This window comes from Platalea leucorodia, assembly GCF_965183815.1.
Source record: "Platalea leucorodia genome assembly, chromosome: 3".
NCBI classification, from domain to species: domain Eukaryota; kingdom Metazoa; phylum Chordata; class Aves; order Pelecaniformes; family Threskiornithidae; genus Platalea; species Platalea leucorodia.
The window spans coordinates 26,442,039-26,468,050 of NC_138825.1; the positions used below are offsets into that span (position 1 = coordinate 26,442,039).

At 43.4% G+C, this 26,012-nt stretch overlaps 2 protein-coding genes across 18 annotated transcripts in view; one reads left to right on the forward strand and one right to left on the reverse strand.

Annotated features, from left to right (window-relative positions):
• PACC1 (proton activated chloride channel 1) overlaps positions 1 to 22,612 on the forward strand; it is a 90,021-nt gene extending 67,409 nt beyond the window's left edge. For 2 of the 16 annotated variants that reach the window (XM_082306029.1, XM_082306028.1), the window contains exons 3-9: positions 5,350 to 5,509; positions 7,124 to 7,333; positions 9,414 to 9,568; positions 11,070 to 11,212; positions 17,472 to 17,616; positions 20,766 to 20,870; positions 22,367 to 22,612. In XM_082306029.1, coding sequence (XP_082162155.1) covers positions 5,470 to 5,509; positions 7,124 to 7,333; positions 9,414 to 9,568; positions 11,070 to 11,212; positions 17,472 to 17,616; positions 20,766 to 20,870; positions 22,367 to 22,528 — 960 coding nt within the window. In that variant the 5' untranslated portion in view covers positions 5,350 to 5,469 and the 3' untranslated portion in view covers positions 22,529 to 22,612. Of the gene's footprint in view, positions 1 to 1,395; positions 1,532 to 1,693; positions 1,787 to 1,985; positions 2,242 to 2,360; positions 2,859 to 5,349; positions 5,510 to 7,123; positions 7,334 to 9,413; positions 9,569 to 11,069; positions 11,213 to 17,471; positions 17,617 to 20,765; positions 20,871 to 21,012; positions 21,119 to 22,366 lie in introns of those variants that run through there. The other 14 variants (XM_082306025.1, XM_082306024.1, XM_082306021.1 and 11 more) reach the window with 13 other exon arrangements.
• A 1,868-nt stretch (positions 22,613 to 24,480) lies between these two features.
• PPP2R5A (protein phosphatase 2 regulatory subunit B'alpha) overlaps positions 24,481 to 26,012 on the reverse strand; it is a 46,654-nt gene continuing 45,122 nt past the window's right edge. For both annotated transcript variants that reach the window (XM_082306019.1, XM_082306018.1), the window contains one exon: positions 24,481 to 25,716. In XM_082306019.1, coding sequence (XP_082162145.1) covers positions 25,584 to 25,716 — 133 coding nt within the window. In that variant the 3' untranslated portion in view covers positions 24,481 to 25,583. The remainder of the gene's footprint in view (positions 25,717 to 26,012) is intronic.

Consider the following 26,012-nt stretch of genomic DNA (forward strand, 5'->3'; position numbering starts at 1 on the left):
GACCTTTAGTCTTTGGACAAAACAGCTCCTGAACGCTCCCGTTATGCACGAGAGCGAGCTCTGGCATTTGCCTCGTTACTCTGCCTGCAAATACCCTGCATGGCTTGCTGCAGAGACCCATGCTGCTGGGAAATACGCAAAAGTCTAATTTGTCGGTTTGGTTCAAGTCACGTTATAGATTTACCTTTTATTCGGCAATAATTATTTATTAGTGTCTCCCCAGGGGAGGGCTGCAAGTGCTGAATAGTAGCCAACATCTGTATGAAGGGTTATTGATTTGGGAGTGAGTTAGAGCCTGCCTTTGAACCACAGACATCTGAAAAATGAATAACAAGAACTAAAATATTTTCTTTCTGAAAGGATAAGCTGTATATTAGGATCGTTGATGTCAAAGGCCTTCAAACCTTGGTTATTAACTTACTAGGTGTGGGTCTTAGGCATAGGGAAATGATCTACTGAGCAGCGACTCCACTACAGCGTTGCGTCTCCATGCAAGAAATGTTGTGCGTGCTTTTTCTTGATGATGAAACATTAATAATTACTTCCGCGCCGGGGAAGAAAAATAGCTGTGTGGGTATTTGCGGACGGATGGCTCATGAGTCAGCTCTTGGGTGGTTTTGGCTTTTATCTTCCCCAAGCACCCCATTGCTGCCGCTCCTCTGCCGGCGCAGCGCGGGCAGGTCTTCGTGGGAGCCCTGTGGGAGTTTCGCCTGGTTACCAAGTGCGTCTGTTGTTTTGGTGTGCTGCTAGCAGCCTTGAGCAGCAAAAAATAAAAATAATAATAATTAAAAAAAAAAAAGTAATACAGTGTGCATCTTGGGGAGAGCTGGCAAAATTGTTTCAAATTGTTTTTTCCAATTTAGTTCATTCTTGCATAGGAGAGTTTGTGTTGTGACATGTGTGGTGTAGAAAAGACTCTCATTTCCCTGTCACTACACAGCACGCTTCTGTGTTTTGAGTGAAACGTTCCTATAAACCTTATAAAAAACCCGCTTATGCGTGCGACGACCAACCGCGCTGCATTTGACGGCTCCCTGCTGCCTAGAGCAAGGGCGCTCGCAGAAGCTGCGAAGCGAGCTCTGGAAGCTGGAACGAGACCCGCCTCCGCGATGGCCTTGCAAGCCTCGTAGCATCTGGTGCGTTTTAAAGCTCCGTCCCCTACCGCCTGGACGGGGAAAAGGAGGGCGGTTACCGCCGGGGCGGCTGCGGCGAGCTCAGCAGCCGGCCCCTGCCCCGCAGCCCGGCACCAACGGTCGCCCGGCGGCCGTTACGGCGGCTCGCGCCGGACTACGCCTCCCAGCAGCCCCCGCGCCGCTGCGGCGAGGCCGGGGCGGGAAGCAGCCGGCCGGCGGGCGGGTGGGGGGTCCCGGCGCCTGCGTGGCCCTGCCCGGGCAGGGCGGCTGGGCTCGGCCGCCGTGTCGCCGTGCCGTGCCGTGCGGTGCGGTGCGGCTGGGCTGCCTCCCGGCCCCCGCGGCGGCCGCTCCCCGCCGATGCCATGCTAAGAGCAGAGGTCTCCGCATCCTACCAGGAGGTACGGGACGGGGGGGCGGGGCGGGGCTAGTGGGCGGCGGGCCCCACCTCAGTTCTGCTCCGGTCTCTGCGGCTCGGCGGGGCTGCCCGCCTCGCCGCCGGGGGCGGAGAGCCCCGGCGAAGGGGGTCGGCTGCCGCACGGAGCCCTCCGCAGCGTAACGCGCCCCTTCTGGCCCCTCAGGGGCGGCCGAGCCTCGCCGTGAGGCTGCGTGCCCTCGGCCGCCGGGTGCTGCCCCGCGCCTCCGCTTGCCGCCGGGTAAGCGGGGTGTCCGGCTGCATCTGCACTCGCCGGAAAGGAACGGGCGCTTCGGGTGTGCTGTTTCGTGTTTTACCTTTAAAAGTGGTTAAAATAACGGGCAGCAGTATTTTTCGTTGTGTGAGCTAGGTACAGCTGGCCGGTGAGCTCTGTCGCCGGGGCTTTCCTGACAAGGAGGCGGTCTGTCGGGCGTGAGAAGCGACTCCGGTACCGGAGCTCTCACGGGCGAAACTGAAGGCCGCATTATCACCCTGCCAAGAGCCCGAGGCAGCGCCTCGTTTGCATATCAATGCACGGGCTCCGGCGGCCGGAATTCCTTGCTCCCTCCTATCTCTCCTGCTAGAGACACAAGCTGTTTGTGCCAAGCCCGGCAGCGGTGGAGACTTGCAGCAGGTCACTTTTGTTTGCATCTTGCAGGCGAAAGGACTGCAGATGTTTGCCTTCCTCTACATGTGGTGGGTAGTTTGGGGCTCTGTTTTAATACGTTCTAATTTAGGTTAGTACTGCCTGTTTCGTCTCGGCTTCTGTATTTCATGCTAGAAGGTGTTGGAAGGTGATGAATCGGTGGACCAGCAAAAGGCCTGCATGGACAAGTTCTCTTTTTATTTAAGAGAGTTTTATCCAGCAGGAAGGTTTTATCCCGTGATTATCAGGATGAAATTAACTCGTGTAAGAGCTTGTATTTAGGGGAGGTACTTGAGAGAGTTAATGAAGTCGCATTGATGCCTGAAGTATGGACTGGACTATGCACGTTACATTTCCGCCTCGTGTCAGCCACCTCTGATGCTGCTCTGTATGTCTGGGATTGTCCCAAACTCCACGGCACAAGTCTAGATGGTGTGTAAGTGCAGTGGCTGCGTTTCCGTCCCTTCTCCAGCACCTGGGGCAGTCAGTGATGCTCCTGCCCCTATCAGGGATGCTGAAATGTCTGGAATTGCCTTTTCTGAGCTTCTGCTTGTCCGGTGCCTTTCTGTGTGCAGGACTGAAAAGGAACTGCCAGGTCACGACCAGGCTCCTGCAGTTGTTTCTCACTCAGCTGCACACGCAGAGCCCGGAGGAATGCTGACCAAAGGTCTGTTTCATGCCCTTCCTGCTCGCTCTTGACATCCTATCCTATCTCTGCGTCCTATTGCAAGCTTAACTGCTCTGCATGTTTATGTTTCTTCTGTATTAGCACCATGCTTTACCTCTTTATCAAAAATAAGATGTAGGAAGAGCTGGCCTGTGAGGGTGAACACCGTTGGCGTATGCCATGTTCACTGTTGCCAGGTTGCCTTGATTTGGGGGTTCTGTCAAGTGTGGAGAAACTAGAATCGGCTGTCATGCAGTAATGCTGTGCTGGCTTCCCAGTTGTTAGAAGACTGTCGCTTAATCTGTCTGTGAGTTGTTCGGTTTGTAGGGCTGTGCTGTCGTGCTTTGTAGAGACTGTGTGCTGTACGCTTGGAACACGGTGGCTGAGCCATGAATAGCGTGAGGCTCTTGGTGGCCTCAGAGGGTTTATGCAACTTCATCTCTTGTCAAGTCAGGTGTTCAGGATTTGCAGTGAAATTAGTTGGTTTTAGGGGGTCTTACGCATCAGCTCAACTTACTCACTGCACCTGAGGCAATGTTAGCACTCCTGCTTTTGATTAGCTGTCCTTCACCGGTTTTATGTGTGAAAGCTTATGAAACTATGTCTGTCTTGTGAGCAGAGATAAGAAAACAGTTGCATATTGTTTGCTTTTTTGTTTTGTTCTAAGGAATGCTGAAAGGTTACATCTTCTGAGTTTTTCTTCTTTTCTCCTACATGTTGAAGAGTCACTGTAGGTCCTCTTGAGAAGATAAGAAATGTTGCATATTGTGTTCTTGTTTAAACTTGTGTTGGGGTAATCTTGCTATCAGGAATAGAATTCACTTATGCTTTACATAAGCTCAGTCGATGAGGTGGCTGTACCTGGGGAACTGTGGCTGAACCAGAGAGTTCTGGGAGTCAGCTGAGAAACTGCAGTGACTTTGTAACTTACCTTAAACTTTTTGGATCAGCTCTGGTATAAGGAATTTGCATGAGTATAATTTGAACTGGCTTCTTAGCTGATTTAGTTTAACCAGTACAAAAGGTTCAGGGAATACTCTTCCTGTGCCAGAGTAGCTTATTTTGGGTCAGGTAAACAAATAGAACTGGTGTGGTTCTAGAAAAAGGAGCAGACTCTTAATTTTCCCTTATTTTATGAAGATAATTGAAAAAAGTATCTTTGGTTGGACCTTGGTAAGTCTCCTGCAAATGAGCTGAGTTTAGCCTATTAGTTACCTGTTCACTCCATGCCTCACACCTTGGGAAATTATGCTTTATTTATTTGCAAAGCGTGTAAAAATAACTGGGTAACTGCTTTCAACTTGCTTTGCGTGGTGGAAATGAATACAGAAATACGTCAGGAGCTGATGGAGACTTTACGTCAGACTTTGAAGATGTAAAATGAGTGGACTCTTTCTTAATAAGTGCAAATGATGATCTGTTAATGGTATAATGATGATCATTTCAATACTGAATTAAAGTTGGGTGAAAGAAAAGCACTTCCTTATGGATATATGCGTGTTACTGTTGAGTAAGTTGAGGGTGTAAAGTTTAGTAGCATTGAGTATAGCTGCTGTGTTAACTGTGCACCCATTTTCCTTGAAATAGGAACAAAGCTAATCTCCCTTCCCTAATTAGGTAGGTGATGCTGAGTGTTTAGCTTGGACAGTTACTGTGCAACACATGATATGCTCTAAGCTTATGCCCTTGTTTGCCTTGCTGTAATTTATATGTCGTTCCCGGCCATGAAAGAAATTGGGGAAACATACAGGAGGCACTTTTTATATGAAGCCTAATGCTTCATGATCTCTTGTGCTGCCTATCTGATGTGACAATCTGCCGACTTTGACAGAAGTGTCTTGGCAGTTTGGGCCCAGAGCTCTGAATAGCAAAACAAGAAAACATCTGGTCTCTGTTGCTGTTTTAGAAACACCAGAAGACTAATTAGTTGCATAACCACTAATATATAATAATATGTACAGGGAGCTCAAATAAGTACCAGAAACATAGGGACTGTTGTCTTGTAATGACCCACCTGCCTATGTGGCTGAGACTGCATTTGAGGTACTTGCCCTAATAACTGTCAAAATGCAACTCATTCTTTATGCACCTCTTTATTAAGAAGTGCTAATGCTCTGTTTGCTGGTACGTGCTGTTGTTTGTTTATGCCTAAAAAATACATTCTTGAGTGACAGATTGAAGTTCCTGCTTATTTCAGAGGGCATTTCCCTAATTGGGGGTTTAGTGTGAGCTGAAGCTGCCAGGGAAACAATTGCTTTGATCTTGAAAGAAAAGGTGATGTTATTGTTGAAGCAGCAGGGTAGAAGTAGGTTAAATTTAATGTGCCGTCTTTCTCTTTTTGCAGCATGCAAGTCACTTAATCTTTAGCTGTAGGTCTACATAAATGTGGCTCTTGTCTTGTGAACAAGTGGAACAGATGTTGGGTGCTCTTGGACTGAGGGCCTGTTTTTGTGTGTTCGGTTAGTTGGAGCTTCTTTTATTTGTACCATAGAAATTCCAGCAATTGCAAGTTGAGAGCATGTTTGGAAATTGAACCACTGTTTTAACCACACAGCTGAGTGAAGATGTGGAGCGAGTATCTGAAAACCCAACAGATGAGACAGAAGGAGAGATGGAAGTTCATGAAGATGCCAGCTCTGTTATTTTACCAGGTGAGAACTATTGACCCAGAAATTACCAATTTTAAGCACCTGATGAGCTGCTTCTGTGTGTGGGTTTGGTTGTGTTGGTTTTTTTTTTTTTATTGCATTTCAGAAAGCAAACAAAACATTAAATTACTTATTTTGGGGAATAAGTGCTGATGGAAAGCCAAGGAGTTTTTCCAAGGATTGAGATGAGAACATTTCTTTCTCGTGAACTGTGCTCAATCAAAGAAGATTCAGCACATCTGGTTCCGAGATAGCTTAATATCTCATCTTCCTTTACGTTTCATCTTACCTGAGTTGCAGTGTCTGGGATGGCAGTGGATTGCAAGCAAAAGTCTGTGCCAGATTTACGTGAGCAAGGTGCAATACTGAACAGATGTGCTTTTAAACAGATTTTAGTTAGACTGTTTGGACCTGCTTTTGGAGGGTGTGGGGCAGTGTTAAATGGGCTTATTGCAGCTCAGATGTAGGCATTAACGTAAGCCAACCTAAATGCTTTGCAGCTGTTCAAGACATACTTGTTTCAATAGTGCAATTTTATGCATATTAATGTCCTGATTTCCTTGGCTGCCATCTCCTGGCAATGAACTTGGAAACACGTGTGTGACCATGGACTTTTTAAGAGGCTATGTGTTCAATAGGATTTACTAAAAGACTAGTGTTTGCTGTGGTAAGGAACAAACACGGAACCATGCTATTATAGTTGAAGGGCAGAGTGTGGCATAGCCTGAGAGGGCCTGACTCATTAGATTACACCACACAGAAAAGTCAGCGTAAAATAATGCTGACTTATCTCCTTCTATATGTTGGGTTTTAATGCTCCTTTTGTGTGTTCAGCTATATATCGCTCACGATCAAAACATGACATGTAACTCAAGAGTATGTGAACTTTTCCCTTACAAGTATTGGCAAAAGAAATGGTAAATGCAAGGAGGATAGGGAAGGCAGTGTCTGTGTACAAGTGAGGCAAGTGTGCAGATCTTCAGAGAATAAGCTTTGAAGGCTGTGAGATAATTAGATCGATCTTCTTCTAGCTGTAATTGGAAGAATCTTTTTTGTGAAACTTTATGTAGTATGCACAAGGAGTTATGAACTAGAGTCCAAAAATGAGAGGGTAACAAATATCTATTGACTTCTACCATGCTGAAGATGCAATGCAGATAGCTGTGTAAGAGCATTAGAATATTAAATCTCTCTGCTGATGCATATGCTGAGTGTATAAGAATCATTTCAGACTGGGAAGGGGGAGAGGAGTTGTTTTTTCCAGGAGGAAAGATTGACCATCAACAGACTTTTTTTTCCTATGAACTTTGAACTTTGCTTCTGAGTTGTCCTTCTTGAAAATAAACCTTGTTTCCTGCCTGCCATGTCCTTAAGCAGAGTTCCAAATTCAACATGTGAAAAAGAGGCACAATCTTTGGATGATTATGCCTCATGCTTGAAAAGGAAGTATCTGTCTGACTGGTCATCAAAACCAGCAATAGTTGTGGTTCTTTTTAAATCAAACTGAGTTTGAGGCTTACTTTCCTCTCAAGTGATTGATCTTTGAATGAACACTACATAAATTCAGCCCACATATCTGTATTTTAAAGTCCTAATCCATATTCTGTTTGGTTCCAGATAGTGAACTGGGTACCACTGCCCCTTCTTTGCGTTTCAGCAAGACCTGCCTAAAGAATGTTTTTTCAGTAATTCTCCTGTTTATTTATCTGCTGCTCATGGCTGTAGCTGTGTTCCTTGTCTACCAAACCATCAGTGACTTCAGGGAGAAGCTCAAGCACCCAGTGATGTCTGTCTCTTACAAGGAAGTGTCCTTGTACGATGCACCTGGTAAGACTGGTAACAAACAAAATGGGTTAAGCTGTTGTTCACATTTATCTTGGATTGTTTTACATTTTTGGCGTTGATTCTGCAGGGCCCAGAGTGCATACAATGCTTTGACCAAGGTCTTTCACTTCCTCTTTTCTCATCTATGTTGTGTTAACTTTGCATGGAAATGTTAATGTTGTAGGACAAATTTTGGGGGTTTTCATGCCAATAACATGAACGGCGGTAGCTGCGGAGCATCATGCAACATTTGGTAGTTAAGAAGTGTCTGCAGACTCTAGTACGAGTCCTCTTATAGGGAAAGAACATAATTCCTTATGGGAATATTCCCAAAACTGTATCATTCAAACAGGGTAGCATGTGGGATGTGTATCAGGACCTCAGTGGTGCACTGGACAGTGAGATGCTGTTGACAGTAAAGAAGGTGAATTTCTCAAACCAACCACAAAGTAACCACAGTGCCACTTTCTGCTTCTGTTCTGCATTGTTTACAACTTGGTATTACATCAGTAGGCAATGAAAATGTGATGTGACCGCGGGGAACAATCTTGGCATAAAAATGCAGGGTGGCATCAGAAAACTGTGTTGCAGTTTGCAGGAGAGATTACGCCACAGAAGCATTTTTGAATAGTGAGTTCTATTGTTATTATTTTTTTTAAATTATCCAGTAACCATTCATAAATAGAGCTGCAGTAGCAAATGCAACTCAAACAGTCATAGGTCAGTTTCCAATTTAAAAATTACATTTTTTTTTGAAGTGTTACCACATTTTACAAATAACCACTCCAGTAATTGTGGCTGAAAGGTGAGTGTTTCAGGATGTTGCCATATTCCTGCAGTTGTTTTTCTCTACGGTCAGTTAGGCTCAGCTCTGTAAGTAGGTCTTTGCGTTTGGACTGTATGGATCTGACTGTAAGAGCAGACTTTCTCTTCCCCCCCCCCCCCCCCCCCCCTTTTTTTTTTCATGTGAGCTTTTCGTACAGCAACAGGAAGAAAATGTCATTTAAAGAAGCAGAGCAATATACATATAAATCCCAAAGTATTAGCAGGGATCCCTGCCAGATCAGAGAACCTAACTTAATGTAGCCCTTTGCTTCATTGCTCTATTAAAGTGATGAGATGGCAAGTTGCAAGCATGGAGCACTGAAGGAAGGGATAAAGCATTTTTAGACTGATATATGCTGACTGCTTCGACGTCTTGCATTTTGGTGGACAGGTCATCTCAGTTGTGTGAGTTAATCATATCTAATAGCTCAAATCATACTTTTTTTGGTAGTTGGTCTAGATTATCTTCAAGCAAGCTTCTTTCCAATACTAAATGTGGCATAACAGGATTTCAAGTTTTGGTCCTTTTATTTTGCTAGCCTTCTACAGCTGAGGTGATTGAGGTTTGTTTTTGTTTTTTTAATGCATGCTATTGGTCTGAAATCATAGATTTACAGTATATATGAATTTCCATACAGGTGAAGTACCTGCCTACCTAGTGATGTAAGTAATAAGGGGTGGTAACACTTTTTGTTTGATGGCTTTGATTTTTATCGTGACATTGTATTCAGTGAACAGAAGATGCTAGATGTTCTGAAGAGCATCCTTTCACTTTTATTAGATCAGCCAGTGATCTTTGATCTGCCATGTATAGTACATATATTATTTCCAATTTAAATTTCCCATGTTAAATGATAATATCTGGAAACATGTACCTGCAGAAGTGCTACATGTCCTATTTGACTTCAATAGTCTCCTAATTTACTTTACACATTCATTTCATTTGGGGCCAAGAGGGACTGATGTATTAGGTGCTGGCTTGTGGGAAGACTAGGGAAATTTATTAGCTTCTGTGAACCTCGAATCGTTGTAACAGAACCTGAACCCTGATTTTTTTCAACGCATTGTAGGGGTTCTGTCCTGATGCAGCTGGCACTGTTGTCCTGCTCCAGAAAAATGCTGAAGCACGTGGTTTAATTTGATTGTTTTGGTGAATGTTGAGGATAGCTCGGTATCCTGTGGGATTCAATCCCAGAATGAAAATCTGTGTACTTGGGAAAGAAATCAGCTCTCTTGGATGTTTTTTCTCCCCAAACAGGTATTGCCTTTTACCCAGGCAAGGCTCGGCTGCTTAGCTGCAAGCATCATTACTATGATCACATTCCACCTCTGATAAATCCAGGTCAGCCAGGAGACATTGAATGCACCACTCAGAGAATCAACTACACAGATCCTTTTACTAATCAGACTATGGTAATAATAATAATATAATAAAACAAAGCTTACTCAGTGGGGGTTTTCTGCTCATAATGGTATTTGAAAGTAAAAATATTTACTTAGTGCTGCAAAAAATCCTTGCTTCTAATTTTTTTCAAGCCATCTGTCCTTTTGTTTTCAGAAATGTAAAAGACCCCATTCAGTGTGTATGTGTGTTATGGATGATCAGCTGTCGTGTGGGTGTGTGCAGCATGAAAACTTGAATGGGACAAAAATAAGTAATTTTCCACAATGAAACTGTCGCTTCATTCCTCTCCTAAATGGAGTGGCAAGCATACTCCTTGATACATAGTAAATCTAGGTTTGATTGAAAGCAGTAGCAGTTATTCCATTAAAGCAGGAGTGCTTATCTCTTTTTGTATGTTTGCTGAGAATTACATACTATTTTTGTCACACCTGGAGAAATCTTAACTGGGCACCAAGCATTTCATTACACTGAGCCAATAAGATGGGTACATTGAGTGATTGTCTTAAATTTCCCTTAAAAATTCAGGGAATCTAGCTTCTGTATAAATAAATGTTCAAAAAATAAAGTATCCAAAGTGATTGCTGAGATTGTTTTTAAGGAAACTAAACGTGAACAGCCAAACGGTCTAGGTACCTGTTTGGTCAGCTGTTTTCTTCTTCATGTTTTGCCTTTTGTCGAGTCACCATTTCTTTCTGGGAAGCAGCTCCTTAGTATATTTGAAAGAAATATTCTAGGTGCAAGTCTAATTTAATTTCTGCCACTAATAGGCTCTTTTTGCGTGTTTTAACAAACGAAGAACGTTCATTCTGTGCTGCATGGTAGATTCATTTAGAAGCTTGCTGATCCAGTAGGCTCTAGTCCTGCAGTGGAATGGAGAGGCACTGAGGCAGAGATCTCTGAACCATGTAGCCCTGTTCAAATTGATGGAGTCCTTTCGCAAGCAGCAGCAGCTTGCTGTTTGATATAATGCCTGCACTACTTTAAGTTGTATTCTGCCAGCCAGCATTTTTTGTTGTGTGTGGGGTTTTTTGTTGGTTTGTTTTTTTCTTTTTAGCAGCTTACTTGAGGTGCTGGGGGCTGTGAAACTGTTCCTCTTTCTCAAGGACAAGCCTGATGTTCTCCACATCAGACTCTGCATTAACTTGTTTGATGTCAAGAGCTGAAAGTTCCTAGGCTTTAATGCTCAAAATAGTTTTGATTGTCCCTCTGCAGAATGCAGGTTGCAAGGCCTTGACTGGTAATTCCACATGAACCCAAAGGACTATGATAGAACTAAAGCAGATTTCTTAGAAAAACACTAAATCTTGATGTAAAGACTTAGTTTTTAAACTAAAACGAGGGATTCAATTGGCATTCTTGTTAGATATTTTAATAGACGTATACTTACAGCAGCCAAGAAAATCTCAGTGTGATTTAGATTTCTATAGAGTATTAGTGACAGATGGCGAACTCCTCAACAGGAAATGAGGATTCCTTTGCTACTCTCACCATCTCTCTGTTTGCTTACAGAAGTATGCTTTGGTTGTTCAAGGCCCTCGTGATGTGAAGAAAAAGGAACTGGTGTTTTTGCAGTTTCATTTAAATGGAACAGACCAAGATTTTAGTGCCATTGACTACCTTCTGTTTTCTTCTTTCCAAGAGTTCATCAACAGGTATGTAAAGGGATGAGCCCGTAACTGCATTGAACTTGCTACAACAATACCAGTGAAAGCAGGGCTTTTTTAGTGAAAATTAGACAGGCTTTTATATTCTCATTATTTTTATTTATTTTTTTTTAATGCTGGGGTTACGTTGATGCTCTTTGATGTCTTAGGTTACTAGTCTTGCTTTTTAGAAAATGAATTGAGGACTTTTTCAGTGACAAAAACTGCCCTTCAGCTATGTTTCAGCCATTTGTTGCTGCGCTTTCTAAAAGTTTGAAATTCGTGCTGGCTCACTGCTGTCTGCTGCTGTGGGTGATCAGGAAGTGTGCTGTCCTGGGCAGTGGGCTCGGGAAGTGCATTGAGAACACTAGTATTTCTGTACTTTTTTTTTTAAAGTGATTTCTGTAAAGATCAGATCCCTAGATTGTTTTGTTGTGATTTCATTGAAAGATTAACTATATTTGTTTGTATTACAAGCTTTATGCAAATTCTACAGAATGATGTAATTTCATAGGTGGTGGTTTCAAAATTGCTTCGTATTGGTTTGACATTGGTGCCATTGGAGTGACTGATCAACGTTCTAATTTTAACAGGAGTGGAATTAATCCTGTCTTGAACTTTCTTGAAAGCCCCACCTTGTGAGAATAAATTCTATCCTTAACTGTTAATTTTTGCTTTAATTTAAATTCAAGTTCTGTTGTTCTTTCTGTGATCCAGATTAAAAGGTAGACAAGAGAGATTAGTCGCAATGAGACCTAATAGCCTTAATTTGGTAATAGTCAGATGCTCGGTGAAAAAGGGACAGGGGATAAGGGCCATATGCAGAACAAAATTAGGGGAGGGAGGGGAAGAGAAATAACAGATTTTATCATTCTTGGAGGCGTGGACATGATCATACTGGTGCTTTTCAGATGCAGCAAAGACTGGAAGCGTTCAGTCACAGTATCTCTGGGCAGCAAAGACCAATTATCTGAATTTGCTTTTTACAAAGCATTTCTACTTCAGTGAAAGAGAGCTTTTAAGTCATTAAGTACTTTCTGTAACTGTACTAAAACACCTCATAAAATGCTAATATTCCGGGTATTTTAGACATTGATATTTTAGGGTGAGAAAACACCAGTTAAGAGTAGTGATGTAGAAGGTGCTACTTGTTCCTTCTGTGTTGTTTTTTCTCAGTTCTTGTGGCTTGCGGCGCAGTTACCGGTACATACAGTGGGACTGACTCCAACAAGGTGCACAGCTGTTTCTGTACTGCAAGACACAAGCACTGTCTGAGACCATGCCTTGTGAAACATGGAGCAGAAGGCACAGTTGTGTTGCATCTGCTTCCTGGCTCTTTGCAGAATGAGCCAACTTACCAAGACAGAACTTGATCTTCAAGTCTTGGAAGACACATTTCTGTGCTCATTGTATCAATTTGCGGATAAGCCGTTTTAAAGAGCTCTTTCTTCCCAAGTTAAAACACATATGTCCTACTGAAGTTGGCAGCATTTCTGCAAGCAAGCTGCAAGTCTGCATGCTGCTGTCCCAAGTGCTTGTGCCACATGTTGTGCAAAGGCAGGTTAGATGTGCAAAACGGCAATAAGCAGTATTGCAAAGGTCCTAGCTTCAAGGCTGTGTTTGTGCCAGTGTAGATGAATCAGTAAGAATCATCTGAAGGCTGCCTGGGAGAAACCTGGATCACAATCTCCTGCCTCTGGGTTTGGCAGGTCAAACCGGTTAGATGGCAGAATCAATCCCTGATGAGATGGGGAAGTGTCGCTTTGTTCCTAGAGAAGCTGCCTTGTCTCAGTGTTGAAAGGCACCAGAACTGAAGCTGGGAGAGTGAAGGCTGAGCCTGGGTTATGTTTGGAGCAAAGTGAAAAGGTGGGAAATGGTGGTGTCTGTTTGGGGATGCATTCTTTGTGCCTGTTTGCAGCACGTAGTAGGAATGAGAGTTAAAACTGGTTTTGAACTAACCCAGATAACGGTAAAATTGGCAAAGGTATGTAGGCCTTTAAACTTAGTAGTAAATGATCTGCATGTCTAGGTGAAATGCAATAAGAGAACCAGTTGTGCGCAAGAGGCCAGTAGTGTCTCTTATAGCATCCTCCAAAGCTAGGTAAAAATTGTATGGCTCGTCTTGCTCGGTGTTGTGTATCGCTGTCCTGGTGTCCCAGGGCATGAACTGGACAGGCTCAGAGCAGGTTGAAAGTTTACATTTTCTCCTGACTATGAAGTGCATGTGAAACCGCATGCACACGTGGAATGTACTTGTTCTGTCCAACTTCCAGCAGAAGAGAAAATAGAAATTATTTCTGGTTCATCAACGAATGCTAAATTTAGTTGATGGAGTCTGGGCTAAGGTATCTGTAGAAACTGTTGTGCGTCCTTCCGTACGGCCTCTAAAAACTTCAATTACTGGCTGCTCTTAACTACTTTTCCTGACAAAGTGTCTCACTTACTGGTTATGTGAGCATATTATTAGCACTGTGTCCAGCAATTCATGTGAAGTGTTATCAAAGATGCTGAGATACATGCTAAAACTCATGAGATATCATGTTACCTTTACAGTTTTTTGCCATGGCTGCAAACAGCTTAGGTTGGGCTGGGCAGGCAGACTGCTGTAAAATACATGTGTAGGGTATTCCATCATCTTAAGTCACAATCTAGAACCCCTTGAAATTGGTGAGAAGAGTCCTGCTGTACCTACACCATGGTTTCTGTGTAGACAGTGTTATGTGCAGCTCACTTTTGCTTTAAACAGCAATAATCGTATCAGTGAAGGCTGCTGCAAGCATCAGCCATAAGCAATAATAACAATGGCATCTAGAGACTTGGGTTTTTTTGAGGCATAGCAAGTGGTGAGGACTCAAATAAGGTCCAGTTGTTTCTGTCAAGGGTTTTATTCTCTGCAGCTCTTCTGTTAAAATTGGATCGACAGGCTGCATGGAACTGGCACTGCTTGCTAGTTTTGTTCTGGCCTTCACAGAACACTGCTGAACTGTGTGCTGTTGTTGGCCTGTGAGTTGGAGGGATACTGCCGCTGCCTTTTTTTCTTCTTTCTTTTTTTTTAAGACAGTGGCAGCTGCTGTCTGTACCATATTAATTGGAGGGAAGGAAATAATGAAACCCTTGCAAATTACCAAAAAAGTGTAGCTAAAAATACAAGTCCCTTTCCTGAACTGTCATTAGTATAATACATGGGTTTAAGAAGAAAATCCTCTGGACATATTACTGACAAACTATTGTTAGCGTAGCATGTAAAATAACTTATGGTCATGTGAGATGATGAATACCAGTCTGAACTGGTCAGAGATTATTTAAGGGTCTAAACAGAGCTCCATGTTCATGTCTCTGATCTGGATTGCTGCGTGCAGAGAAATAAATTACAACATAGAAGGGTCGAGACTTTTGGTACCACGCCATCTGACCCTTTATTAGATCATGTGGCTGTCTGAGAGGGAAAGCAAAAGCAATAAACACAAATTGGGTTTGACCCATCTGTGGTTTTGGCTCTTGCTGTTGCGTTGGAATCTGCTGGTGGGACGTCCTAAGCTGTCTCTGGCTCTTGTGGGTTGGTCCATAGCACTTGGTGTTAGAAGGATCCACTGCAGAGCTAGAGCCCAGTCCAGAATTAGGGTAGCAGCTCCCACAGTCGGGACAAACACAGTCTCTCGTGGTCTGTGCTAGGGCAGTGGGCTCCCTGTTAGTCCTTTGAACTGTCAGTGGTTACCAGGGAGCACTGGCGGTGGGGAGGCCAGGGCTCTGTAGTTCACCTGAGTGAAACAGCGGCCTCTTGCACTTCTCTTTCTCTGCTGTGATGTAGGAATCTTTGCATGGTCTTGACGTATCATTACTATTTGGGGAGAGCTTGTTGCAGAGTATTCCAGGAATCTTGCCATACATCTAACAGACAGTGTAATAGGTAGAAGAACTTCCTGAACAGGAAAAAAAAAATGTGCAGCCTTTGCAGGTTGTCTGTCTTTGGGGTGATGAGGGAATTAAAAGAAACTGTCTGCCTGGAGAATTGTTCTTCAGATTAAAATTCCTTGCCTGTCTTGCATTCACTTAGTTGTGTGTGGTTTTTAAGCTGCGTTATTTGCCCTCTGCTATCATTTCTGCAAAGCCTGTGCCGCTCTGCTCTGCTCTCCCCCCCCCCCCCTCCTTTTTTTTCCCCTGACTCTGTGGCAGTGGTCTGGATTATGGGCACATGCAGGGAGATGCCTTCTCAGATCACTTCTGCACAGCTTCTCCTAAGATATTATTAATCTTTCTTTTTCAAGCCTACAATTACTGTCGAAGGCAAAGTATACTACTGCTGCCTGCTTACCATGTAAGTTGTGGCTGTAACGTTCAGCTCTGTGTCATAACTTCCTGCCTCAATTTTCCATGTTGGTTTGGAAAGCTTTTCTAGGATGCTGTATTTAATCATGCATTAGGCATATGACTGGCTGGCAGAGTGCTAATTATGTATGTTCCTCTGAGTGGCAAAGCACCATGCTCTCCCGTACTGTCCCATCAGCTGCTGCTGTACCCGCTTACCGAAGGGGGAAGAAATCGTTGTCAGATTAGGTCTCCCTATGTCATTGGTTTGTACAGTGAGGAGCAGTCAGGCAGTGGGCTTTGTTCTGACGCTTTGCTCGTGTCTTCCTTGTGAGGGTTAGAGAGGGGCACTGCCATCCTGTTGGGATCCCTGAACAAGCAGCTAGTGTCACAAACCGTAAAGATATTCCTAACCTGCTAAAACACTCTTGGAATATCATCTGTCTTGATGGGTAGCAAAGTATATTAGTTTTTCTTTCCAGAAACGCTTCTCCTTTCTGTTTGTATGCACAACGGAGTTCTGTGTTTGAGCCCATCACCTGAAGCCCTGACTTGAGAGCAACGGCTTTGTTAGGTTTTGCCTTCCTACAAATGTGTGCATATTAATCTGTTAAGCCTGAGCAGGCAGTGTAGTACAGAGTAGCCATCAGTATGATATTCTTTTTATCAGTCTATGCTCTTGCTGCCTTGTAGACAAAGACATCTTGGTTTGTGGGAAGGAGCCCCGGTTCTGAAAACTAAGGAAAGAGACAGGAAAAGTGCCAATCCACCCAGTGCTGGTACAGGACAAATCTTCCTGATTGGTCTGTGCTTTGGGACAAGAGCTTGCTTCTTCAGCTCTGCTTTGCTTCTTTGCATCTTTCTTTGAAAGACCAAAATACCTTAATCTCCCAGTAGACCTAGCCATGCACACCCTCTGCCGTATGAGCAAAGTATATTCTTTCCCTTCATCTAGGAAGATGGATTTAATCTAAGTCAAAACCCTTTCCCTTGTCTCAAGGACCAGCATACCCTGACATATCTCTGCAACCTGAAATCTATCTTTAGTAAAAATCAGTAGTCTGTGCTTTATTGATTCATGACTCATCACAGTGGTTTACCCCTTCACCTCAAATAAAACGTTGTTGAAAAAGCAGCTGCAGGGCCAGGCTTATTTCATAGAGATGACATAAAGTGGCTAAAATCACAGTACTGAGGAGCTCCAAGTAAATAGCGTGGTTAATAGACTGTGTCCTGTGCAGTTGGTAGAGACAGGATGGAGACCAGATACGCCTTAGAGCTGCCTCTTTACCACTTGCAGCATGAGGGGTATTGGAAGCCTTAAAATGGCTTACAGTCACAGTATTAAAAAAGAAAGACACAAAAGCAGCCCTGCTGTTCTGGGGCTACAAATATCTGTGATTGCATATTGGGAAAACAAACCTGTTATTGCAGATGGGAGCCTTACACCAAAGGTGCGGCGTTCCCAAAATAACAGGAATACACGAAACGTAAACTTCAAAGCATTTTAAGTATGTCTGCATTGTAACCAATTATTTGCATCCTAGAAATGGGGTGAAGCAGCCTGCCCTGCCTCTAGGCTGTTCCTTCCGTCTCTTGCTTCCTGGCATTGCGGTGAGTTGTTCCCTGGGGTCCTGGCTCTGCTCCTTTCTGTCCCAGAGACGACGAGCAGAACGGAGCTCCCCTGTAAGGCAGAACAATCCCTAGGGGCAGGCAGAACTCTAGGGTGGTGGGGCACCAGGTAACCACAGTCTTCTGCGGTTAAGAACACGAGTGCAAGTGCTACCATCAGTGAAAACACCACTACTGACAATGTTTCGGGTATGCTGAATTTTAGTAGTTGAAACATAAAAGGAATTGTGAACACATTTTTGAAGTGCCTGTAGGTCTGACATTCTCCTGCCTACAGTGCTCGGATACTGCTCTGAGTTTGGTCAGTAAAGTAATGATCTGTTTCCTTTAGTCCAGAAAAAGCAGAATTCATGAAGGACTGTGAAAGTTCATACTCCAGCTGGAAGTTTTCTGGAGGCTTTCGAACTTGGGTCAAGATGTCCTTGGTGAAAACAAAAGAAGAAGATGGGAGTGAGACTGTTGAATTCAAACAAGAGGTAAAAAAAAAAAAAAAAAAAAACAAACAAACAAAACAAAAAAAAAACGAAAGAAACAAAAAACCTCAGGAAGGGTTTTTGGGGATCTCTTAGTTTATGAAGAACTAGTTACTGCCATGGTTTTAATAATAACTGGCCAACAGAACCAGTTCTTAGGGTAATGTGAGTTGGAAGAAGGGTGGGTGGGTTGGTTGGTTAAGTAAGTGAAGCGTCAGGAACTTGTTTTTTGTTTCAGCGCGTCCATTACGTCACTTGCCACTGAGCAGTTTTGGCTGTACAGTTACTTGGATTCTTTCCTCACATGGAGAGGTTCTGTAAAAGCGTAAATGTCTTGATGTGTGCAGCTGTTGGTATGGCCTAGTGACAAATCTCAGGAAAACATCTCCTGATGGGGAGGCCAGAAGATCGAGGCCTTAAATGTGTTTTAAGTGACAGCTGTAGGCTGAGTTAAGGTTCTGAAGAGGCTGATGTAGAAATATTAACACAACTACCTTTAGTTCCAGGTGGGGAACAATTGCCAGAGGAATTGTCTAAGTAATAGCTAGTATTGGAAAGAGGTATTGCTTATGTTACCACAAGGGCTGATGTTAGGATGAAGAGGTAAACATAAGCCTTGTATCCTTTGTAGCTTTATCATGTCTGCTTTTTGTTTGGGTTTGGGATTTTTATCTGTTGAGTATCCTTAGAGACAGGGAGTAACTTAACTTCTTGCATCATTTAAAACTAGAAAACATGCAGGTGGAAGATGCAAACTTAGCTAGAGATGAAATGAGTTGGACTTTCATTCCTGTTCCGTTCATAGTAATGGACAGGAGACTAGTTGTGTTTCGAGTTTGTTATCTTGCTCCCAGTGCTGGTTAGGGAGAAGGAGCCTCGTTGGTGATGAGAAATGAGAATTTTAAGAGCAGTCCTTTTCAGAGAGCATGTGTTTCAGAGACAACACTGTCTCTTAGTCTATGGTACACTTGGAAAGAGTACTTTGTGGAGATTAAAATGAAGCAGAATCTTCAGTTCTCCTATCTTTAAGGCCCACAGTTAGGGCCTTATGTGGCACAGCCTTAAGGGAAGAGCAGAGCTGTGACTGAGGGGGTACCCTCCTGCTCCACTGGAGGAGGACAGGAGGCAAAGCCCAAAGTCACGCAAGTCCCAAACTAATACTTTAGTTCGGAGGAGAGGAAAGGATGCATCAGGCAGCTGCTGCCATGTAAGTGCTAACAGCAGTTGTCTGTCTGTCCATGCTTCAACACCTACAGCTCTCTATCACTTGCCATTTGGTACTTACCTAGTGTAGGATTTTTGAAAGTCTTTCTTTGTGTGCCCAAATCTAATGTGTCGCAAAGTGGAAACAAAAGGCTGACTCAAACTCAGAAAAAGCTGCGCTTTTTGTGACCATAAACATCCATTTCGTTCAGCAATTATGGACTCTGATCATCCGGGTGGGTGAAGGCTGTGTTGGGTTGTTTTGGTTTTGTGGGGTGTATAGGAATTGGTACAAATGTGAATTTGGGGTTTCAGATCCCTATTAATAATACAGTAGAACCTGAAATAGCTCAGTCGTAAGTTGCGCTTGCTTGCTTGGACAGTACAATGTCTGCCCAAATTGCATAAGGAACTCCATTAGCCTTCAAATCTAGAACTGGGAGACAGCATACCAGAAGGATGGACACAAATATTAGGTCAAATAGCAGAGTCAGTCAGTCTGCTAACTAGCCCAGTAGTCATTATTTTGTCGTTCCTTCCTTTCCCATTGCCTTCGTTTGGCTTTGTATGCTGTTTGTTTCCTGGTGTGCAGTTTTCTTGAATGAGTGTAGCTGGCGTGATGACAGGCTGCAATAACTAAATGAGCTGTAGAAGTATAGGGTGAGGCTGCAGCAAAGGTGTTTGACCACAAAACAGGAGGTGGTGAAGCTCCCGTATGCTCTGAATAGACACATACAGTGTTCTCGCTCCGGCTGCTACGTGTTCACAGCCTAAAATCTGGTCAGGGCAGGGTGTGTGAAGACTGATAGAAATCTTGGAAGTATTTGTAAAGAAACTGAGCCGTGGTAGAGGGGAGGTTTCTGTAGTAGGTCATCCCTCGTGCAGTGTCTGCTGAATCACTGCTTTCATAGCTGTAGTTCCTGCCACAATCCTGTAATGAAGTTACAGTACTGCTGGATTCATTACTTCCAGTACAGTAGTCAGCTCATGTAGGAAGAGCAGCACTACTCCCTCGTGCACACACCCGGCTGTAAACACCCCTGTGAGGGCTGGAGAAGGGAGAAGTCCTTCCATCGCTTGTGCAGCTGTACCTCCCGTGTGCTTGCCTGTTGGTAACTGCCTGGCTCCCGAGCCGTTTATCCTGTCTCCTAGCGGCGGGGGGGTTAGTGCAACCTCCGTACAAACCCCGTGTCGTTCCCCGCTGGGCTGGGGGGTGTGTTACAAGGCAAGGTAAATGATTTTTTTTTCTGAGGCCTGAGGTCTTAATTGTGGTTCTTAAGACTATGGTTTCACACGGCTGTAACATCGATCTGGTATCCTAAGCTGTACCCTGGTGGAATTGTGCTTAAGCTCTCTGCCAGTCAGTGCTAGTTTCAAATGGTAGCCTAGGTAATGGGCAGTACTGGGAAGTATGGTTTTAACTGTTAACTTCTAGGCTTTTTTCCCTTCCATTTTCATTCTGCGCTTGCTGGCATCTTCTAGTTTATTCTACAACTGATTTTTCAAAAAAAAAAAAAAAAAAAAAGTCTTCCTGCCAGCACGGTGTAGTTCTCTGGTAAATAAAAGTAATTTAGCATTCATCCATGAGAACTTTTCAAATGCTGTATTAATCCAAGTAAATGAATTTTGTAAATGAAATTTCTCCCCTTGAAAGGGAAGAGCTATGTAATAAAATAAAGGCCCTGGCTACCAGTGTAAAAATGGTATTGCAGTGTTTTATTGAGTGAGAAATAGGAAAATATGAACGTGAGACAGATGGAGGAAACTGCCCTTTCCATATTTTGGGAGCCTGTTGTTCCAGGTAGAGGAAGGCTGAATTGGAAGCCCCTAAACAGTCTGCTGTTTTCACCTTCTTACAAGTCTTTTCTGTTGCACAGAAGACTCATTACACCACTGAACAAAGTAACCTGCACGTTGTGGTTTGTTTTTTTTTCCCCCCTTTTCTCCAGACTAGTGTTGTGAACTATATTGACCAGAGAACTAAACCAAGAAGTGACCAGCTGTTTTTTGTGGTATTCGAATGGAAAGATCCTTTTATACAGACTGTTCAAGATGTGAGTAACACTAGTCCCTTTTTGAATCGTTGCCTGACTCTACGTGCCCATGGTTTGTGTGCGTGCATGCGTGCGCATGCCTCTGCTACCTCACTCCAAGCAGAAATTCAGAGGAAGAGTGAGGTTACTTCTGAAATTTCAGTCTAGGCTCTTCCTTATATCGGGTACTGCGCGTTCTGCGGGGGGCAGGACCGTCTGACGCCTTTCCCTTGGCTTGGTGACGCTCAGCATTCTGTTTGCAGCGAGAGGTACGTGTAGCTAAGAAAAAGCATGTGTCCCCTGTGCTCTAGCAAAGCGTAGCTTCAGGTCAAGTCTGAACTTCTTGCTTACATAAGTGTGCTTGGAGAAACCCATTTAATTACTTCTTAAATTAATCGACAAGCAAGAAACCTCAGCTTAAATCAGAGTAATAAAAATAGCCAAGTATATTTTTTTTATCCGTTACTAGAATAGAATTTGGTACTGCGTTCAAGTGCACAAAAAGCACTTTAAAATTCAGCTCAGTACGCTGCAGCCAGAGGCATATGATGTGCCAGACAAGACCACTCTCAGTCACTGGAGCGCTTAAAAGGTGTGCAGGTGTGCGCTGTGGGTATGTGCGCTTTAAGCACGCGAGCTAGATCTCGTTTTCCTAGTGTTCTAGGGGGGAAGGCCAGATACGTTTGCCCTCCCCAGAAAAATGCAAAATGGCAGAGTGTGCAAAGACAATCTGTTTAAAATTTTGCATTTAAAGTGGCCCTACCTGGCAACCAAAAGTCCATCACCAGCCAAATCCGCAGAGCTGAAGAGGCCATAGTTCACAAGCGCTGGCAGCCAGCGCTGCTGCTTTTAGGAGGATTAACAAATCCGGAACGCCTGTTGAAGACCTTCTGGCTCTGGTGGTGACCTAGTGATGCTGCGCTCATGCTGACCGTCTGAGTTGCGTACGTCCCGAAGCTGCGTGCTACTTTTTATCGCTGCCTAAGCCTAGCTCTGCTCGCTTCATCTGATCCTAGAAGTCATCCTTGTGCCTAGAGGTGCGAGGAGAATTGCAAACTATAAATAAACTTAACTACTCTTGAACCAAATGTAGTTAAAAAAGAAATATAAAGTACTTGCTGGAGGTCTGCAGAAACAGAAAGCTGGTTTAGCATGACAGTGGTCTTGTCAAAGCTTTCCAGTAGTTGCTTCTTTTAGCTTTGTCTTCTGGAAGATCTTCTTTAATGCGACAGCTTATTTTGGTAAATCTTTAAATAATATAGTAAAGTTTTAAACAATTCAGTGTCCTGAACTAATCTAAAAGGAGTTTAGCAGCTGGTACAGTATGTTTTCTTCCTGATGGAAGGAATTGGAAAACCGTGGTGTGCAGCAGATGCGTGGAGAAGGCACCACAGGCCCCCTTTGCAGCGCAAAGGAATACGCTGCAGAACAGTTGGAAAAATGGACTTGTGTGTTAGTGACTAGGTATAATATCTGCTGAGTCAGATGAGGGGAATAATATTTTTAATCTCTTCCAGATTGTCACAGCAAATCCCTGGAACATGATTGCGCTGCTTTGTGGTATCTTTTTGGCTCTGTTTAAGGCAGCAGACTTTGCCAAGCTAAGCGTTAAGTGGATGATCAAAATCCGAAAGAGACATCTGAAGAGGAGTCGTCAAGTAATGAACCACATAAACTGAGACTCAGGCTGCCTTTTAACTACTCATAGCAGAAGGGATAGAAAATAACTGGAATAAACTTCGATCAGCAATTAAAGATGCAAACCAGGTATGTTTTCTTCCAGAAAAACGAGGGCTGGAGGAACAGCCTAGTGAACTGGCCTTTGAACTTCAGGAAGGAGCTAACAACTCTAGGACAGGTCTAACAAACAAACTCATGCTTTTCTCTTCTGAATTTAACAAGCTTACCTCGTGTGGGGGGACCAGGGAGAAACGAGGGAATTCACGCATGCTCAGAAAGTCACCGCCGTAGCGGTTAAGTTCTAAAAGAAAGGGGCAGTGTTTGAGTGTTTCTCAGAACAGGAGAGCACTTAACTCCTGCCTGAGCGATGGCCTGCATCTCCTACCCTAACGCAGCTCTGTCCTTGGCTGCCTTTAAAGTACTCCACAAAACAGTCTGGCTTCCCCTCTCCAAAGTATGCGTTAAAACAAAATACACTGGAATTCTATTATGTGACATTTTTGATTTAAAGTATAGTGACTTTAATATTAAAAAAAAAATACTTCAAATAAGGTATTGTGTACATTCTTTGAAATTGAGGGCCTGTTCTACAGGTAAGAGACAACTGAGCTTTCTTACCTCCTTGCTGTCAAAGAAACACCCAAGCGTTCCTTTACCAAATGATACTACAGCAGCTCTTTCTTGGCTTTTACAGAAATATTTAGAAACAACAATTTGCATCCTACTGCATTTTTTTTGTTCTTTCTTTGCTAAGGAGGTCAGGGAAGGTAAGCCCCAGCTCTGGGGTAAGTAGGAGGTGTGGTTAAATAAAGGATGCACTCCTTTCTGCAGTATTTAATGTACCTTTTTTTTTTTTTTTAATAAACTGCCATAGTGGTCAACTTCAGTCATGACATCTCAGCTATCAAGATTTGCTGTTTTATAAGGAAATGTTGTTACTAGAGCAGGCCAGCTGATTCTGGCCGGGAAACCTTTCTTTTATACACCTATTTATAGGAACGATTCTCATAGCAAGTGTTGCACAATGTTTGAAACAGCCTCTTATAGCTCCAGTGTTGGGTTTTATTACTCACTCTTGATGCCCATATTTGTAAATTTTTGAACAACTCATAACAGCTACAAATGCCAGTAATTTGGTCTTTGTACCGCTGCAAGGTAAGTGTTAGATTCCCCAACGTCTGTATAATGTATGTATTTCCTTTAGACTGTAGGACAGAAGATAGTTTCAGCTATCACAAATTGGGGGTTTTATTCTTCTACGGAAAAAAGGCACCGAAGTACTAAACTGAGGTAAACTGTGTCTGCGTGACAGTGGTCTCCCTCCCGAGCTGGCAAAGCGCACCCTTGCAGGCCCCCCAGTGTTTAACATCTGGTTTCAGGACTTTAAGAAGCACCACGAAAAACAAAGGATTCCCCCCACCCCCAAATTCTGGGCAGTCACTTACTGTGGCAGAGTCTGCTTTGGTCAGCTGATTATGTAGTCTTTTTATATAAAGCTGACGTGTAGAGAGTAGCAACTACTTGGTTTTGATCAGACAGAGCTCTTGGGAGCGTAAGCCACTTCAGGCAGCGTTACTCCTATTTCCTCTGTGAAACACAACTACTTAGAGACAAATAACAACAAAAAAGTGTAATAAACTCAACTCAAAGAGTGTAGTAGAGACTTCCCCCCCTGGAAACTGCTGGAATAAAGTCAGTAAAGCAGTCAGGGGAGAGGTAAAACAAGCCCCCGACCCCTGCCCCAGCCGCTCTGAGCACCACCCGCTCCGTGCAGAACAGAGCAGAACAGAGCCTCCCACCCTACTCATAAAAATGGCACCCTGGCAGCCTGCACCTCCAGCGCTTTTGCCACAGGTTATTGGGACACGTGTGCAGTTAAAAGGTTGTTTGTAAAAGCCATTCTAATGCTCCTGGTCTTTGTAAACACAAAGATGTGATATACAGCACTAAATACAAACATAAAGACTTTATTGAATGCTGCTCAATTCCCCAAAGATCTTTCATTACAAAAGTTTTCTTCCACACAACTGCAATTTAAGAGATTGGAATGGTACTCTGATAAAAGATGTGAAAAATACTTGATCAAGTAAACAGACAAGACTTCTATTGTCAACTTTCCACCTTTAAGAAACAGACTGCATTTTCTGTAAATAAAACAAGGAACTATTTATTGACATCCTTCCCTCCTTACTGGGAAAAAAAAAAGTAATCCCAATTTTGGTCTCATTCTTTAGTCTATGAGATGCTAAAACTAACACAGAACCATCCAAGATGACAGTCTCTCGGAGACCTGCGCTGCTCCGCAGGGAGTCCTTGGGCCGGGGAGGAGCATCATTGATGGGCTCTCTAGGGGAAGCTCCATCCTCAGCTGTAGCAGGAGGAAATCTCTAAGCAGCCCAGGACCCAGAGGCAGCGAGAAGGGGGCAGAGGCACTCGCCAAGGGGAGTGGAGCACCCCAACCCGTTCAGGCTGCCTTTCGCTCCCTACTTTGCCTCGTTCTAATGTGAGCATTCGATAAATCTAAACCTGAATCCAATCGGGAGTTCAAGGACAGCACCGCAGTCGAGTTCCTTTCAGTGCTGTAAGGGGCACATACTGCGTGTCTCAAGTTACTGGTAACGTACCTTGGTTTTATTTGAGAAAATACAGCACAACTAGAAGCCTTTTCTATAATCTTAACCAAAGTATGCAGCGATGTGAAAAGCACATATAAAACAAGGAAAAAAATGTACATAGCAAACTATACTGCCTATGTGCAACACAATCAAAAATTCAAGTCATAATTCTCACCACTCCCGTAATTATTTCACTCATTAAAGATGATAATTCAGTTCTATGAAACATTGGAAGTGACAGTATATCAATAATCAGACAAATTTACAATATGCTGTGGTAATGACATCACTTAACTGCTGTATTTAAATTCAAATCTTTACATTTGCCAGAGAAAAATTGGCCGTTTCTATTATACTGATGAGGTTTCTTCTGCAAATGCTTATCTATTTCAAAAGGGTACAAAAAAGTACATCTGCCGAGTAGAGGCGGTCACTTCTTTTATTTGGCACTTGTATTGTGTGCATTTAGCACATTGTGAGTGCTGTTCTGCTTTTCTGCCATGGCCTTCTTCAGCTTTAACTCCTCCAGCTTTCTCCACAACTCTTCGCGTTCCAATTCTTTCTTTTTCTCTCTGTAGGGAAGAGCGAAGTACCAATTTCAGATATGTTTTAAGCGCAACGTGGAGACGCAGTTACTTAACAACTGTGATTTACATCTAGTCATTCCTCTTGTGAGCTCTTCTCCAAAGCTATTTTTAGAGGCAATTACAGTTTCCTCTATTAAAAAGGGAGCGTACAAACTGGTAACGGTTAGCAGTAGAACTGTAACTTTGCTCCGGCAAACTCAGACAACTGCTGTGGTGCGGTTTTGCACAGACAACTGCAATTCTATGGAGGTTCTTTATCCCATGCAAACAAATTAAGGGAC